General features: G+C 43.0%; 1 protein-coding gene across 2 annotated transcripts in view; it reads left to right on the plus strand.

The window, feature by feature from the left end:
* Positions 1 to 16963, plus strand: part of Fndc3b (fibronectin type III domain containing 3B) — a 342813-nt gene that overhangs the window by 307654 nt on the left and 18196 nt on the right. For both annotated transcript variants that reach the window (XM_029567042.1, XM_029567043.1), the window contains one exon: positions 6520 to 6732. In XM_029567042.1, the coding sequence (XP_029422902.1) occupies positions 6520 to 6732 (213 nt within the window). The remainder of the gene's footprint in view (positions 1 to 6519; positions 6733 to 16963) is intronic.

A 16963-nucleotide genomic window follows, 5' to 3' on the forward strand; every position in this document is an offset into this window, starting at 1 on the left:
CAAACTTAAAAGACAGGCTTCTTAATTTGATCTACTTAATCAGTAGTCTTAGCATCCTGATGGATATTACAGGCCTATGGAAACTTGGAGGTATTTCTTCACAACAGTGTAGCCAAGATGCAGTGGCTCAGCATTGCATCACTTCCCCAAATTGGAGAGCAATATTCTATTTCCCTTGTATTTCATTTGAATTGCACATTTTTTAAAAAGAAGATAAATGTAGATCATCTCTAAATTTCAGGATTAACATATTGTTCAGCTAAAGAGACTATGTCTCAATTTGAGATAGGTTTTAATTCATTTAATAAAACTTAAAGCTTACTTTTCTCTTTGGTTTTCTGAAGTGGGCTAGTATTGTTGTCCAGGCCCATGTGTTTTGCTCACTTTTATTTAGCTGGAACTTGGAACTTAGGAACTATTCCCATGTACTGCAAAGCATTGGTGGCATTTTCCCTAAAGTGCAAGATAGCACCTCAGTTTACCAATTCCTCGACTCTATTTTGAGTGTTATTTTGTCCTTAGGACTACTTGTTAACTCAATGTATCAGCGATACAGAAAACTGTTTTCATAGCTTTTCACTAAGACATGGTGTATTTTTTAAGGCATGGGATGGTTTGGGGTGAGTGTTGCAAAGTCTAAGTAGATGGTTTCAGGTTCAAATGCTGAATACTGTGAGAATAAAGCTGCTGGCTCTTATTTGTAAAGGACAGTTGATGAACTGAAAGTGGTCTGAATAAAAATTATCATGTGGTTGGATTCACAGCCATGTTATGTCCGAGCTGTGACAGGAAAATGCAGAGTAGCAGAATGCATAAAGACTGTGGCGCCTAAAGGAACTCAGGCCACACCCACATCTGACCCCAGTGTAGGTCAGTGTAAGCCAGTGACACAGCTGAACGTCACTTTCCTTCCTTGTTGTATAAGCAGAGTAGCCTGCCTCGTAGGGCTAGGAATGAGACATTGTGTCTAGGGAACCTAGGCTCCTGCTCCACATAGCCACTGGGTCAGGGACTACAGGGAGTAGCGTTTTGGTGTTCACCAAAGTGGTTTTGGCCACCTTGAGTCCTTTTCTGGTAGATCAGAGTATAAAGTACTGAAAATTGGGAATTGGTCCCCATTTCCCTCATCCTAACTAATCCAGTTTGTCAATTCATCAAAAGTGGTACCATCCTCATCTTATTGATGAGGAAATTGTTGCTTAAAGGTATTAGTTAAATGATTTCTAAAGCATCCCCAAAGTGATGAACAGCATTCTCAAAGATGCTGGTCCACCATGGTGTTCTTGGTGGTGCTAGTGGCTGATGGTGTGTAGATTCAAGGGGAAGATTATGTCCCTAGTGAATGTACCTGCTTAGAGAACCATAGAGCTAGAGATGTCAAGAGCACAGTACTCACCAAAACACTGTGGAGGCTTTGGCAAAGCGAGTGAGTTTAATCTAATTATCTAAAACATATATTTCCTGAATTCTTTTCATTGTTATGAATGGCTCTCAGCTCTTAGGGTTTTCTTCCTTTCCGCTTTGTTTTCTTGCTCACAGAAGAACAGCAGTCCCAAGCAACCCCAACCCGTTACCTCACTTCCTTTGTGTGTGAAGGGCTGTTGGACTGCATGGGGCACAGGAAAGGATAAAGGGCCTCCTGGCATGCAAAGTGAACTTGACTCTGCAGGGTGGTGGGCCAGCAAAGATAGGGAACGTCTTGACCTTGGACTGCAGATCTACCCTGTGCCTAAATGGAAGGGAAGGAATGATGATTCGGGCACTAGAAAGACAAGATAAATCTTATAGCCTTTGAAGAAGTACTAGACGCAACATCTGTCTTCTCTGTTCCTCAGAAGAGATAGGCCACAGGGATTTCTAATACTAAGACAGCTGTCTTTCCAAAGATTTCCCTTCTCTGCAGAAGCATTTGTCACATTCCAATCATACGGGTGAGGGAAAGGATGATTAATACCATAAAACTATTTTCTGAGGCTTGTTCGAGAAGCAAGGAATGAGTTATTTTAGTCTTGCAGCATTATCCCATGAAACTTCATTGCTTTTGTATAAAAGACTTCAGATCTCCTAGTGCAGTTGAATTTGGAGAAAATAAGGCCCTATGTGATAGAGTGTTTTTTCTGCCCTCTACTGGGGATAAGTGTTCACTACACCCCAAACCACAGGCAGGTGCACATCAGGTTTCAGGTGTTACGAATAAAGCTACTGTAAACTGTGAGCTGTGAGTACTGATTTCTCTAAACACCCGAGTGTGGTGACTTGGCTTTATCGGGAAGCAGTGTAGTTGCCCCATCTTTTTATTCATACACACACAAATATATATATATGTGCATATGCACAGTGGTATCTTGTGGTCTTTAATTTTCATTTCCCAAATGGCTAATGTGGAATGTGTAATTAATTATCAACACAGTGTCCTCTTTGATGTCCGTTCAGTTTTCTGCCCATTTTTTATTCGGGTTGATGTTTTCTTCCTCTGTGTGTGAATGGATGCATGTGTGCGTGCATGCGTGCGTGTGAGGTGTGTGTGTGTGTGTGTGTGTGTGTAGAGAGAGAGAGATTGAGAGATTGAGTGAGAAAGTATGTGTGGTAATGGGGCTCTACCCTGAAGTAGATCATCAGCCCTTTCTGCTGAGTTGGAGAGCTCTTTAAACACTCTGAATACAAATCCTTTGTCAAATGTTCAATTTGCACAACTTTCTCAAAGTCTCATCGTAACAATGAAAAGAAATTAATCCAGATTTTCTTTCTCTTTCATGTCACACACATTTTTCATGTCATATATGAAAACCCTTTACCAAGTTTTAGGTAACAAAGATTTTCTCTTGTGTTTTCTTCTGAAAGTTTTATATTCTACATTTAGATCTATGATCAATTTTTGAGCTAAGGTTTTTTTATGAGGTGTGAGGTTTAAGTTGACGTTTATTTTTTATTTTCCTGTTGACATCAATTGCTCCCACCCCATTTGCTGAAAAGACCATCCATTCTCCATTGGACTGCCTTCACACCTTTGTCAGAAATCAATTTGTGTAGGTCTATTTCTGGAGCCTCTATTCTGCTCCATTGATCTGTGTGTCTGTCTCTTTACCACACTGTCTTGATTACTGTAGCTTTATAGTAAGTCCTAAAGTCAGGTAGTCCAAGTCCTGCATCTCCGTTCTTACTTTTCAAACTTGTAATAGCTATTTTAGTTCCTTTCCATGTAACTTTTAGGCTGTCTTTATCTCCTAAGAATCCTTCTGGGACTTTCATTTGTTTTTGTTTGTTAGTTTGTTTCGGGTTTTTTTGTTTAGTTTTGTTTTGCTTTTTCAAAATCTTACTGTATAGCCCAGGTTGGCCATGAACCCTCCATCCTCCTGCTTCAGCCTCCCAAATACTAGGATCTCTTTTCATTGCATTTTGTCCAATAATGATCAATTACGGGAGAATTGACATCGCACTGTGGAGTTTTCCAGCTGGTGAACACTGTGTGTCTCTCTACTTGGGAAAATCCTCTGCAGTATTTTCACCTGTGTCTTGTGTATTCCATTTCTTTCCTTCTTATCTCAGTGCCATTTGTTTCCTGCACTGACTGGGATTTCTACAAATACTGTTGAGAAGGAGAGTGAGCAAGCCCGTCCTTGCCACTGGCCTTGCTCCAGGTCTTAAAGGAAAGTATTTCATCCCCCACAGAGTCACCGTAGCTGTAGGTGTTTTGTTTAGGTGCCTTTTTTCAGGTCAAAGAAATTCTCTTCTAGTTTCTGCGAATTTTTGTCATAAATAGATATTGGATTGTGTCAAATGCTTTATCAATTGATATGATCATCTGGGTTTTTTTTGTTCTTTAGACGGTGGGTAGGATAGGATTGCCTAAGGTCTGGGGAATGAGAAAGTGGAGGGGACAAAAAGTAAAGAAATCTCTCCACCGTACTTAAGACAGTATGTGCCCTGGGAACCAAGCCTTTCCTGAAGCTCTGCCCTCAGATACCCACTGTGGACGTAGTCAGCCCAGGGTATAACAGAGGGAGATGATGAACTCCCTGCCAATTTGGTGAAAAATTCCTTCTATGCTTCTTCCAAGCTGTCAGCTGTAACTTACTCTCTGTAGTCCTGAAGCAGCTGTGCTTTTTCCCAAGCTGAACAGCTACAAGAAGAGGGGGTGCTCCATCCGGCCTGGGAATAGTGACCTTTTCTTTTAATTGTCTACAGATACATTAGGTTGACTTACGTAGTCTTTTTTAAACTATTTTATTATTTTTATTTTATGTGTATAAGCGTATTGCCTGCATGTATGTATGCACCTGTTGTACAGTGCCCATAGAGGTCAGAAGAAGGCGTTGGATCCCCTAGAACTGGAGTTACAGATAGTTGTTACCTGCCATGTGGGTGCTGGGACTCAGAACCAGGTCCTCTGCAACAGCAGTAAGTTCCCTTAACTGCTGAGCTATCTCTCCAGTCCAAATTTATAGTCTTTAAGTTTGAAGAATTTGGCTCATTTGAGGTCACATGATATGTTTCAGTACTGTGATACTTAAATGATGCTTTCTGTTTATGTATAAGCAATTAAAGCTGTAAATGAGAATTATACTAAAGTAAATAAATAGGATACTTGAAAATGATCTGCTGCCCAAATATTTTTCCTTCATTATAGTGTTTTGAAACAGTTATGAATTCAAATCAAGTTTCAGTATTGAAACTTTTAACTATTAACACCATCCTTCTCAGCCTACTCAGTGAGAGTCCAGTGAACCTAGGGAGGAGTCTAGAGAGAGGGTCGCACTGGAGGGCCGCAGAGTCCCAAACAGACTAGGAGATGCAGGCCTGAGAGTGGTCTTAATGTGGGTGAGGCTGTACAGACAGGAGGTCAACTTGAGAATTCTGTAAATGAAAGGAAATTTTAAATGGTAGTAAATGCTTAGACCAAGGAAGTAGGAGGGAAGTACTTTGATCAGAGCATCAGAGAAGTGTCCCCACAGCACATGCCAGCCTCCACATGCAGGAAAATGCAATTGTCAGGAGCACACAGCCTGTGCAGAGACTGAGGGCGGGGGTGCAGTGCCAGCCAAGTACAGTTCCATGACCTTCATGACCTTGGAGAACCATTACTGATCAACAAGTTGGGAAGCAGAAGAAAAATGGAAAACAGGGGTGATATCCCCACTATGTAAAACTATGTAAAAGAAAGTTTTATGTATATACATCTAACTCTTAGGTTTAAAACTCCTAGACCAAGGGCAGGCTTGATAGATCTTTACTGCACACAGGAAGCATCCAGTTAAGATTTTTGTGTCTGAGTGTTACCCTGCTAGCGCGTGTACTCACTTTGTGCTGCTTAGAGACCTGCAGCGGTGTTGGAAAGACTGGCAAAGGGGAGAGGTCGTGTCCCCTGGAAGGATTGTTGGCCTTTAGCCTTGACTGGAGGAGACTCATTTGTTCTCTTTTTAATTTACTCTTTATGACCCGTCTGATTCCAAAGCTGACTTTGAGGTCATTGTAAGCGGCTAGAACAAACTATAAGAGCATGTTAGCAGACATCTTTCGGACAACAAACTTTTTTTTTATTGTGTATGGGTGCATTGCCTGAATGTGTATAAGTGTGCACCATCTCACCTGGCATTAGTAACTTTTTATTCTAATAGTCTACAGATACATTAGGTTGACTTATGCAGTCTTTTTAAATATTTTATTTATCTTGTTTTATGTGTTTGAGTGTATTGCCTGCATGTATATAAGTACACCCGTGTTGTTCAATGCCCATGGAGGGCAAAAGAGGGCATCAGATCCCCTGGAACTGGAGTTACGGATGGTTGTTAGCCACCATGTGGGTTCTGGAAACTGAACCTGAGTCCTCTGCAAGAGCAGCCAGTGCTCTTAACGGCTGAACCATCTTCTCAGTCCCTGAACAACAAACTTTTTATAAGGAGTATCTTGCTAGCATGCTTTTTTGCTGTTTTGGAATGGAGAATACTGTCTGTCCTCTGAACTTCCCAGTCACAGTTTCTCTACTTGTTTTTCTTTATTCTTTTTTAATATAATTTTTATGAATTTTTGTGTATTTCATACATAAAATCATCTTCATACCCCCTTCTCCTTTGATACTCTCCCATAACCCCCACCCCCCACTGGAGTTCATACATTCAGTCATTTGTTTTAAGGCCTATTATGTAAAGCCCTGAGATATCCCTCCATGCAAGTTCATCCACCAGGATTTAGTCAGCCTATCTAGAGTCTCTTTCTTCGAGAAGATCTGCCTTTCCTCATCCAGTAGTAATCAGCTGCCAATAGTTCTTCGACTAAGATTGGGGCTTGCTGTTCATTTTGACAGTTCTGTGCTGGATTTTTGTCTGCCTACGTTTGTGTGGGTCTTAGCCATGCTGACTCCATTGCTGTGGGTTTGTATGAGAAGGTCCCAGTCACCTATAGGACTGTATCCATTCTACAACATTGCTTTAGGGGCAAGTAATAAATACTCCACTAATGTTCATTTTGAATGAAGAGTGTTCCCTTCTTAAACCTGCCTTGTCTTTTTTCCCCCTCTCCTAGGATCAGAATCCAGGCCATAAATGAGATTGGAGCTGGACCATTTAGTCAGTTCATTAAAGCAAAGACTCGGCCGCTACCCCCCTCACCTCCTAGACTAGAATGTGCCGCAGCTGGTCCTCAGAGCCTGAAGCTAAAATGGGGAGACAGTAATGCCAAGACACATGCTGCTGATGACACGGTGTACACACTACAGCTGGAAGACAGGAACAAGAGGTGAGGCGGGTGAGCGCAGGTGGCACATCACAGCCCTGGCTTGTGGGACGGGATCTTAACTTGCTCCCCATCTACTTGTTCTTACTCTGAAACACTCTTGCTCCTTGTCAAAGCAGGAACTTCTGTATTTGACTCCTGCATTTTATACCCAAAGTTGTACCCTCCATTATCCCTTTTGATGTTCTTAGGCATTTTAAAGATCTTAATCTCCTATGTGTGATGATATATGCATTTTCTCCCTTTATAGAACCAGATAATGGAGAGATATTATCAAAACAGAAATTGTCAGATTCAAGTTCCCTCTGTAATAACATTATATCCGTCAGGAGCAGAGGGAGATATGACCAGGAGAGAGATGTTGCCTCTTTAAATATTCAGTGACCATCAGGACAAACATGTTTACCAATCTGCAGTCACTGTGGGTGATGTACAGATGGGGGTTGTACTCTGTTACTATGGGCCATGTGATATCAAATTAACCAGAGCAAATAAGAGACCTTTTTTATAAGATTCCATGCCCAGAAGACACTCGTGGATATAGAAATCAAATCTAGACTTTCACATCGTATTTAGTTAACCTAACTTTATTTCCTCTGAAAATAGCCAATCAGAAGACAGACAGCCAAATAGTACTTAGGAATAATTAGATGCTGATCAGAAATTAATGGTGACAGAATGTTCTTTTAGCAAAGGTCCTGATTAGAATCAGGCAGAAAGATGGATTACCATAAAACCAAGGCAGCAGTGAACTGCTAGGGGTCTCCAGCCTCTTGGCAATGCATCATGATGTTGTGGTCTACAAATGTGTTGGGCACCACTCATTGCTGTTCTGGACAGCTGTTGTGGATCGCAGGTTAGCCACACCTGGACTAGATAGTGTGTTTCTGGAAGCACAAAACCAATGCTGCTGTGGAGGATCTGCTATTCTCCTTACAGCCTTCTGTTCCAGCACATGGGGTTCCCCTTCTCACAGGCACTCTCCTACCCACACTGAGTCCCAGCCCTCTGTAGTCAGGGGCTTTGATTGCTTTCACTATGGTGCAGTTCTTTCAGTGGAGACCAGGATCCAGAGAAATACCAGGGAGCAGGAGCCATGGCTCTGCACTGGGCTCCCAGGAGGCAGAATCAGGGCCAGTGAGAACCACATAGGCCCTGGGTGACTGCCTGGCTGAGGAAAAGCCACTAAGCCAAGGAGACCCTGAGAAACTGAGAGGCAAATGCCATTGCGTATCCACCGCGCAGATGTGCCAAGAGAAGCAAAAAAGGCTCCTGGATGCTCTATCGGCTTCTCAAGGTCCTCAAAGAAGTACTCAGGTGAGAGGCCATGTCTGCTAAGGAGAAGGGAAAAGTTGAAGACGTGGTAAAGACCAACAAGAGTCATAAAAACTATAGCACCCTGTTGGGGGAACAAAGTGACAGTCAAGAGCCCCAGTACACCCAAGACCTTAGGGGTCTTGGTCTGTTCTGAAAATCATCACTCATCACACTGGTGACATTGCACAAACACAGAGATGGGTCTACCTGTGGCACATGATGGCAGCTTTAGGGAAGGGGCCTCTGGACTGAAAGAGAAATATGCAAACCACGTAGCCCTGGCCTGTTGGTATTCTCAGTAGCCACTAAGGCTGACTTTGCCTGATAGAGAATGAGGGATGGAAATTGGTATGGAAATGTAAAGCAGGATCTGCCTGGGTAGTTGTTTCCGTCTTTGTCTAGATACAAAACAATCATCTGTTAAATGAGTGCTGCTTTGTAATTGCGAAAAAGAGAAAAATTTCCAACTGTTGACATTCTGAACAGTAGCAACTCCAGTACTCATGGAAGAGGGAAGGGAAGGAGGAGAACTCCAAGGCCTTGCCTCCAGGTACATAATATTAATTGACGAATAATCCTAGAGTGTTAGTGGCATAGGATAAAAGTGTTCTAGGAGTTTACAGGAGGTAGAAACCTGGTTCTTAGAGACAGTAACATTTGAACTTGACTGGCAGATCAGTTTGAAAGAAAATCAAAAGGTGATTATCCTGTTGGAAACTAGTAGAAACAGAGAACAGAGACAGTACGGCTGCTTTTAGTGGGTTTACTGGATGTTAAAATCATCCTCTTGTATGCAAAAGCGTTCTTCTGATTGAATATATTTCTGTGGCCCTATTGTCATACAATCATCTTTGTACTTGGAAGGAGGTCCTCAGCCAGGGATGACTGGCAGGAACAGGATTTAGGAGCCAACAGAAGACATGATAAGTATGTGAAGCTAGGCTTGGGGATGTTTCCAAATGGGTCTTCCGTTTTCTCCCGGGCCTTTTCCTTCCACTGGCAATAGAAAGACCCTTCTTCAGGGCTACCTTCTGGTTTTACTGTTTCAGAAAAATTGAAGCCGATGCCTCCCCTGTCCATGAACCTTGGAAAACTAGGGAGCCGGGTACCCTGTCCTCCCGCCTCCTATGGGACAGTCACCCAGAGGTGCCTCCTGCAGAAAACTGTATAGGAGGTGGTCTCTCCATGACAGCTTTTACTGTTTCAGAAAAATTGAAGCCGATGCCTACCCTGTCCATGAACCTTGGAAAACTAGGGAGCCGGGCACCCTGTCCTCCCGCCTCCAGAGGTGCCTCCTGCAGAAAACTGTATAGGAGGTGGTCTCTCCATGACAGGGAATGACTCCTTTTCACAGAGAAAATGCTCCAAAAGTGTTTGCAGGAGCAAATGTGCTGTCCTCAGACACTTAGCCATGCTAGACAGAAAATAGTGCAGAATCTAGTAATGGTTTATACTCACAGAGATGGGGGAGGGGCTAAGGCCCCCCTTGTTCCTCAAATAAATGACTTACCTAAATTGAAGTGGCAATTTAAGAAATCTGACCATTAGGAAGAATATTTTTCTTCATTTTATGAGCTACAGTCCAAATTTATCTTCTCTAAATTAAATTTGTCAGTGCTCTCAGAAAGTTATTAAAGTGATGTGAATCTCGAGCCTAATAAATGCTCATTCTGTTTGTGGAATAATTTTCCTGGGATTTAGCGGGCTGAGAACAGCCTGATTTCAGTTTGAAGATGACCTTCCTCGGTGTCTGGAAGTGAGCTCCTGCAGGAACGGCAGTTGAGTCCAAGCCTTTATCCTTAGACCTTGACTCGCTCATGATCAGAGAGAGGACACTGGATCTGGATGTGTCATAGCCCTTGCTATTAGGATAGTGGGATTTGGTTTGGTTTTTGAGACAGTGTCTCATGTATCCCAAGCTGACCTTCGCCTCATAATGTAGCCGAGGATGACCTTGAATTTCTGATTCTCTTGACTTGGCCTCCCAAGTGCTGAAGTTGTGACATGTGCACAGCACCTAGTTTTACACACTGCTGAGGAGGTAGAGACAGCAGGGTCCTTGGAGCTCATTGGCCAGCCAGTCTGGCTTAGTCAGTGAGCCCAGGTTCCAGTACAAGACCCTGCCTCAAAAAACCAAGGTGGACCCTGTCATATATGTTAAGACCTTTCGAGCCAAGTTAGTGTGTACCCAGACATCCTTCAGTGAAAGTTCATCTACTGAAGTCATCAGCCTATCTAGAGTCTCTCTCTTAAAGATCAGCTTTCCCTCACCCAGCAGTAATCAGCTGCCAATAGTTCTTTGGCTAAGGTTGGGGCCTCCTGCCCATTTCCCCAGTTCTATGCTGGGTTTTTGTCTGATTGAGTTTGAGTGGGTCTTCTGTGCATGCTGTCACCATCGAGCAAGATCCCAGGAACCTGTAAGACTCTCTTTCCTTGTGGTCATACACCCCCTTCCCTGGCCCTTGGTGGAGAAGGTGCAGTTGGGAGAAGGGTAGAAAGATGATTAAGATGTTTTATATGAAAAGCACAAAAATTCAATTAAAAAAATGAGAAAAATCAAATAAATAAAAACAAGTACATAACTGCCCCGGGGAGCAACATCCAATGTTGACCTCTGACCTCTGTATGCACCATTACATACAGTGTACCAGCACATACACAAACATGTATATGCACATCCATCCCGATTCCATTTAGATATCTTTCAGGTAAATAGAAGGACTTACACAGGTCAGTTTGACCCAAGCCCTTGCCTCATGGCAAATCCAGTTCACCTGGACTTACTGTGTGGCACGTTCTTCCCTTGGTTAGGACATTTTTTTCCCATATATTCAAACTTTTACCTGCAAAATTCCCCATCTAGATTCATGAGTATCCTTAGAGCAGCGTTTCATATCCATAGGACTGAGTTTATACCTAGTAATTGGATTATGATTATTCAATCAGCAGGTTTTTTTTTTCTTGAATTACTACTATGTGCCTTCTGAGGTATGTGACATATCTAGCTATAAGAGCTTATCTTGCTGAGAAAATGAATTAGCAATAAACAGTGAACAGACAGTACACGAGATTTTAATTTCAGCAGAAAAACAAAAATTAGATTAGCTTGGCCTCACAATGATTGTCTATTATTCTTAACAGATCCAGCACAGAAGATCTGAATGGCTCTAGTTCTCATGTTATGCAAGAAAAATATACAGCCAGAGTAAACATTCTCATAAAGCCAGGCTAACCTAATACAAGCACTAGGATAACAGGACTGGCTCATGCGTTCTAGGGTTATAGCACTGTAGAGATGATTCAGAAGATATATTTGTCTGTGTACCTGAACTGAAGGCTTGCCTGCCCTAACAGAATTGGGGCTGCTGCCTAGCCCACCCCCACGGGTCCATGTTCTTGGTAATTGCACATAGTGCATAGGCGGGGGTACCTTAAGTTCCAGGAATGTGTTTATGTTTAGTCTGTTGCTCAGGGTTTTGGTCAAACAGCCGGGGGGTGGGGTGTTTTTTGTTTGTTTGTTTTGTTTTTTAAGCTAGGATCCAGTGACATTGGGCAGGGAAGAGGTATCAGAGTGGATAGTCACCACTTTCTCTCCATTGTTAGCCCTTGTACCCAAGACATTTTCCTCCTGGGCCAGCAAGTGGGGCCTGGGGAGCTTTGTAATGTTCAGTGTTCAGCTGTTGACCACTAGTGATAGAAAACACCTGCATCTTTATGGTTTCTTTAAACTCTGAAAGAATACACAGTAAGCTAGTGAAAGTGGCTGGAGTACGTGAATGGCCCTCTCAGTGTTTCTGTGTCAGAGAGCAATCTCCTGCTTCTGTTCTCAAAATGCAATGCTGGTTAAATGATTTAGATGTAAGGCTTGGGGCTCAGCCTATCAGAGACCCTCAGTATTCTTTCCCTTCACTTCTATGGACAATGCCCTTGTCCATGTGATTGTCCTTGCTGCGTAAATGGCGTTTTTCTATTACCTTCAGTCCCCAGATGGTCAGCTGTGGTTTTGATGAAAAACCAGTGTCAGATCTCTACTGTGACCCCAAACCTCTACTGACTTTTCAGACACCTATAGGCATATGCTTGGACTGCTTTTTTGCCAAAGTCTCCCCATCTACAAAATGCACACCGTGATGCCAGTTCCTAAGTAATGGGGAAAAAAACATTTCAGAAATATTTGTATTTTTTAGAAAAGGAACATAAAATTCAGCATACAAAATAAAGAGTATTGCTAGCTTGCTCTATCTCAAACTGAAATGTCTTGGAACAGGCAGAGCTGAGCAGTGGTAAATGAACTCTTTGAAATCTGATTGAACCAGAAGTAGAATCCAGATAACAGGCTTTACCTCTCATTTACTTACATAAATAGAATAAAAATGCATAGCATTTCCCTGCATTAAGGCAGTGTCCCTGAAACAGAAGAGAGCAAAACATCTGGAAAACTTTGGGAATCCTGTCCTCAGAGGCCAGATTCATTCTGTGTACTTGGAACCAGCACGGAAGAGTGGGTGGTTTCAGGGTTCTCAGAAGAACCGTAGACATTCTGACCTTCCTTCTGAAATGTAAATAATTTTTTCTTTGAATATATCTATGTCTAAAATGCAGTTTAAACAATAAACAGTAAACATAGGCTTCCTGTTCATTCCTTTATTTTTACCACGTTGGTACCATTACTAGGTACAGTGAAATTGTATTTCTTAGAGAAGAGAATAAAAGTTCTACCCATTAACCAAAAAAGTATTTGAACTTAATTATTCACAAGTCCAGAAGCCCAGCAGACAACCAGAAACAGAGGGTAGGAAGTTAATTAAGCCTTTTTCCCATCAGTCCTCTTGGAGATAGCTTCTGGCACTTTCCTGACCAGTCTATAAACAATGATTCTCACCAACATCAACATCACTCTAGGAAATGGATTCCCTGCTGAGGTGTCCCGACATGGTGCCATCTGCTTCTGCATAGAGAATGCAGGACTCTGTGTTCCTGGGAGAGTGGGGACGCATACCATCCATGACTGTTTTGAATATCTTCCATTTCCAAACACCACTTGAGTGACATAGGAAGTCCACACATACCCTCCCTCCATGGAGCTCAGAGAAATGAAGAAAAGTGAGGAAGAAGGATGTTGCTGAAGAGTACAGCTGTGCTAAAGCTGGGAACAACCGTTGATTTATGATATTGTGAAACATGTTTTGAAAGGTACCGTTTTAAGAGTGAGGAAGAAGGATGTTGCTGTGTTGTTGCTGAAGAGTACAGCTGTGCTAAAGCTGGGAACAACCGTTGATTTATGATATTGTGAAACATGTTTTGAAAGGTACCGTTTTAAGCCTTTTGTGGATTACAGGCCATTTTAGGCCAGCAGGTTAGTCATGCTGAGCGGTTAACATTAATGTGGTTAGCCTGTAGTGGCCCTACCGCTTACATGAGCATCAGGGAGTAAACAGAGAAACCCTTAGCATTAAGGCTCATTTTCCATGAAGAATTTAAGATCTGAGTTATTCAGAGCATTCTTGGATTTTTGTTTTTCAAAACAAGTGTTTTAAAGACACATTTAAAGCTAAATTCTTTATATTTAATTTCCCTTTGCCTCTCAAATGATTTCAAGTAAAAAAATGAATAAATATGCAGCATGACAGAGCTTATTCCATCAGTTGCACTTGATACAAAAACATCACCTTTCACAATGAGTGTGTAAGTCTAAAATATAATGAGATGAACACTCAGCTCTCACTTAGGACTTCCTGACACGCTCCAGAATCCACTGGTTTGCCTTTGTGGCATATGGTCAATAAGGAACCACAGCGTCTCCTTGATTCTTCCATCCAGATTTCATTAAAATTCTGTCACATCATGGGGCTGGAGAGAGGGCTCGGCAGCTAGGAATGCTAACACGCTTGCAGAGGACCCAGGTTCAATTCCCAGGACCCACATGGCAGCTAACAGCTGTCCAAAACTCCAGTTCTAGGGGATCTGATGCCCTCTTCTGACCTCCGTGGGCATTGTATAACATGGGTATACTTACATACATGCAGGCAATACACCCATACACATAAAATAAAACTAATTAAAAATACAATATTAAAAGAAAATTCTGTCACATCAGTAATGTTAGATAAAAGCCAGGCAGGGAACAGCCACAGGAAACATAGGACTCCAGCAAAGCAAAGTTGATTTCTTAGGATTGCTGGTGGCTGGCAACTCAGCTGGGGAGAGAAAGGCAACCAGCCACCTTCTGACTGCTGAGGAAGTTCGTATAGGGGGGTTGAGGAGTGTGGAAGGTGGAAAAAATAATCGTCAGTTTCAAGGGAAGTAGCTTGAACTGAGACAGCTCTTACATCAGTGGGTCTTGGTACAGGGATCTGTTTATCTTCTAAAATTATCTGGGGAACAGCTTTGTGCTGAGACAGCTCTAAATGTGGCTGTCTGGCCAGTTCCTGTTTTGCAAGGGGCCCTTATGGCTGTCTTGTGAGGCTCTGTTACATTGGGAGAGGGTGTTCTACAGACCTGGACTCTAACAAATAATAACAGATTGTTACTGCCATCTGGATATTGAACATTGTTGCAGTCTAGCTTGTTCAAGTTCGCTTGTTCAAGTTCATAGTGAAGGTCACGCTGCACTCATCTTGTGAGGCTCTGTTACATTGGGAGAGGGTCTTCTACAGACCTGGACTCTAACAAATAATAACAGATTGTTACTACCATCTAGATATTGAACATTGTTGCAGTCAAGCTTGTTCAAGTTCGCTTGTTCAAGTTCATAGTGAAGGTCACGCTGCACTCAGGCCAGTATCTCTGTATGTCTATGCTCCTGAAACTGTCTGTCCTCCTACCCTTTCCCTCTAAAGGACTAGGACAGGCCAACAGAATAAGCAAAACTATTTTATATTCAGACAAAGAACTTTTTCAGAGTGGGTCCCCCGACCCCCAGTGTTCTTTATTTTTTTAGAGAAGTTTTATGTTCACTGCAAAATTGAGAAGAAGGTGCAGAGATTTCCCAGATCCCACCTCTCTCCGTATCAACATCCCTCACCAGAGTGGTTACATACATATGGGCTGCGTGGAGGTCCCAGCCTACCTTTGGGTTCACTCTCACTGCTGTACATGAGCACGTGTGTCTACCAACCCACTGTCACTGTGTCATGCCATTGCTGTAAGCACAGAAAATTGCTTTTGAAGCTCTGAAGCTGGGGCAGAGACACAGGTATCTATTGAGAAGATGGATTATGATTTATGATAGGTTATGATTTAGGTCATAACCCATCAGTAGCTCAGCTAGCCAACCTTCTGTTTCCCTTTCCCAAACTCATACTGTGAACGCAGGAGAAACTTCTCCCCAGTGCTCCTATGTAAAAACACCCAAGCCAGGCATTGTGGTATAACCCCAGCACTTGGGAACCTGAGGCAGGAGAATCATGAGGCTGAACAAGACCTTGTCTCAAAACAGGGGGCCGTATGCCCAGGCACCCACTTAGTAGCCTCTTGCTCTGATTTTAGGCTGCCTCACCAAGATAGGGTACAAAGTGTTCACCACCACAGTCGAGAAAGTGTCAGAGAATGGAGGTAACAGGCATACCCCTCTGGGGGCATCTTAAGTTTCTCCAACTTTAGAAAACAAAGCCTTGGTGCTTTGCTACTGATAATATTGTTATTGATAATACGTAGTTGCAAACAGTTCTGTTTGTTGAGTACTTAACAACTGGAAGACACTGTGTGATGAGTTCTCTGTTATCTCCTCGGTTCTCAGAACAACAGCACAAGATGAGTCCTCTTACTCCCTTTCCAGAGGCGGACACAGTCTGCCTGGTTAGACAGCCCAGGTAGCAGGCTGGTCAGTGGAACCGCAGCCTTCTTGCTTACTCTGTTTTGCCTAGACCCAATTGGAAGTGACCAGCAGGCCAGCATGTAGCAGAGCCCACAGGTGCCCACACACTGGCTTTCTACTTCTCTCAGGAGCCTTGGGGATAGTGCCTGTGAAGGTCCACTGTAGCAGCATGGCCTGGTGTTGGAGCAAAGATCCCTCAGAGATACAGCCAGAGTGGCCCAGGGCTTCTGGGCCACCTTTAAGAAGTTGTGACACCACAGCAAAGTGCTTGGGTTACAGATGCCCCAGCCATGACTGACAATATCACGAAGACACACTGACTGCAGGAACCACACGGCCTGCGTACCGTTGGTTGCACTTAAAATGGGATATTTTCAGTCACTGTGTTGGGCTGTTGGGTGTGGTTCATTCTATCACAGACGGCCTGTTCCTTATTTATTAATGAATTTTATAATTGACATTTTTAAAAGAAGATGTAAAAGAAAGAAAGGTTGATCTTGTAGAACAAGTATTTCATAAATATTTTTAATTTCTCCCAGAGTGATTCTAGTCACAAGGTTGTTAGCCTGCCCCAACTCCCAGAATGGCCACTCCACTGAGTCATAAATCCCTTTTGTGAAGAGTGAAAGTTTGTCTTCTCCCACCTCTTGGAATGATAGAAAATCGTGATGGAAGTGGGGTGACAGCAAAGCTGTTGTCCTCTTTCATGTGTCGGTTCATGAATTCCTTACTGCATTTTGGTTGGTGTTTTAAACTTGGCGTCCGAAGAGAAGAGGAAAATAACTTATTTTATGCTAGGACCTGCCAGGAAGACACTCAGGACCTGAGTCACTTATCCGAGGCCTGGTGTGCGTCAGTCACTGGCATTGTGTTGTATGTGATTGCTCAGGTTTAATGCCACCACCACACTGAGCTGTCCTTGCCCGCACTTCCCTGGCGGGCTCCAGTGAGAGGTGGGTGACAGCTTTGCTGAGGAAGCCTCACAGTCACATCTGAGTGACCTGAGCTGCAGAGTTGCCTTCCCATACAGCCAGCTTGCCACCCAGAGAAAGGAAAGTCACTTTTGTGGCTTTCCACAGTGACAGGGTAATCTCTTGGAAG

The sequence above is a fragment of the Nannospalax galili genome, unplaced genomic scaffold, assembly GCF_000622305.1.
Source record: "Nannospalax galili isolate Female #2095 unplaced genomic scaffold, S.galili_v1.0 scaffold1021, whole genome shotgun sequence".
Taxonomy (NCBI): Eukaryota; Metazoa; Chordata; class Mammalia; order Rodentia; family Spalacidae; genus Nannospalax; species Nannospalax galili.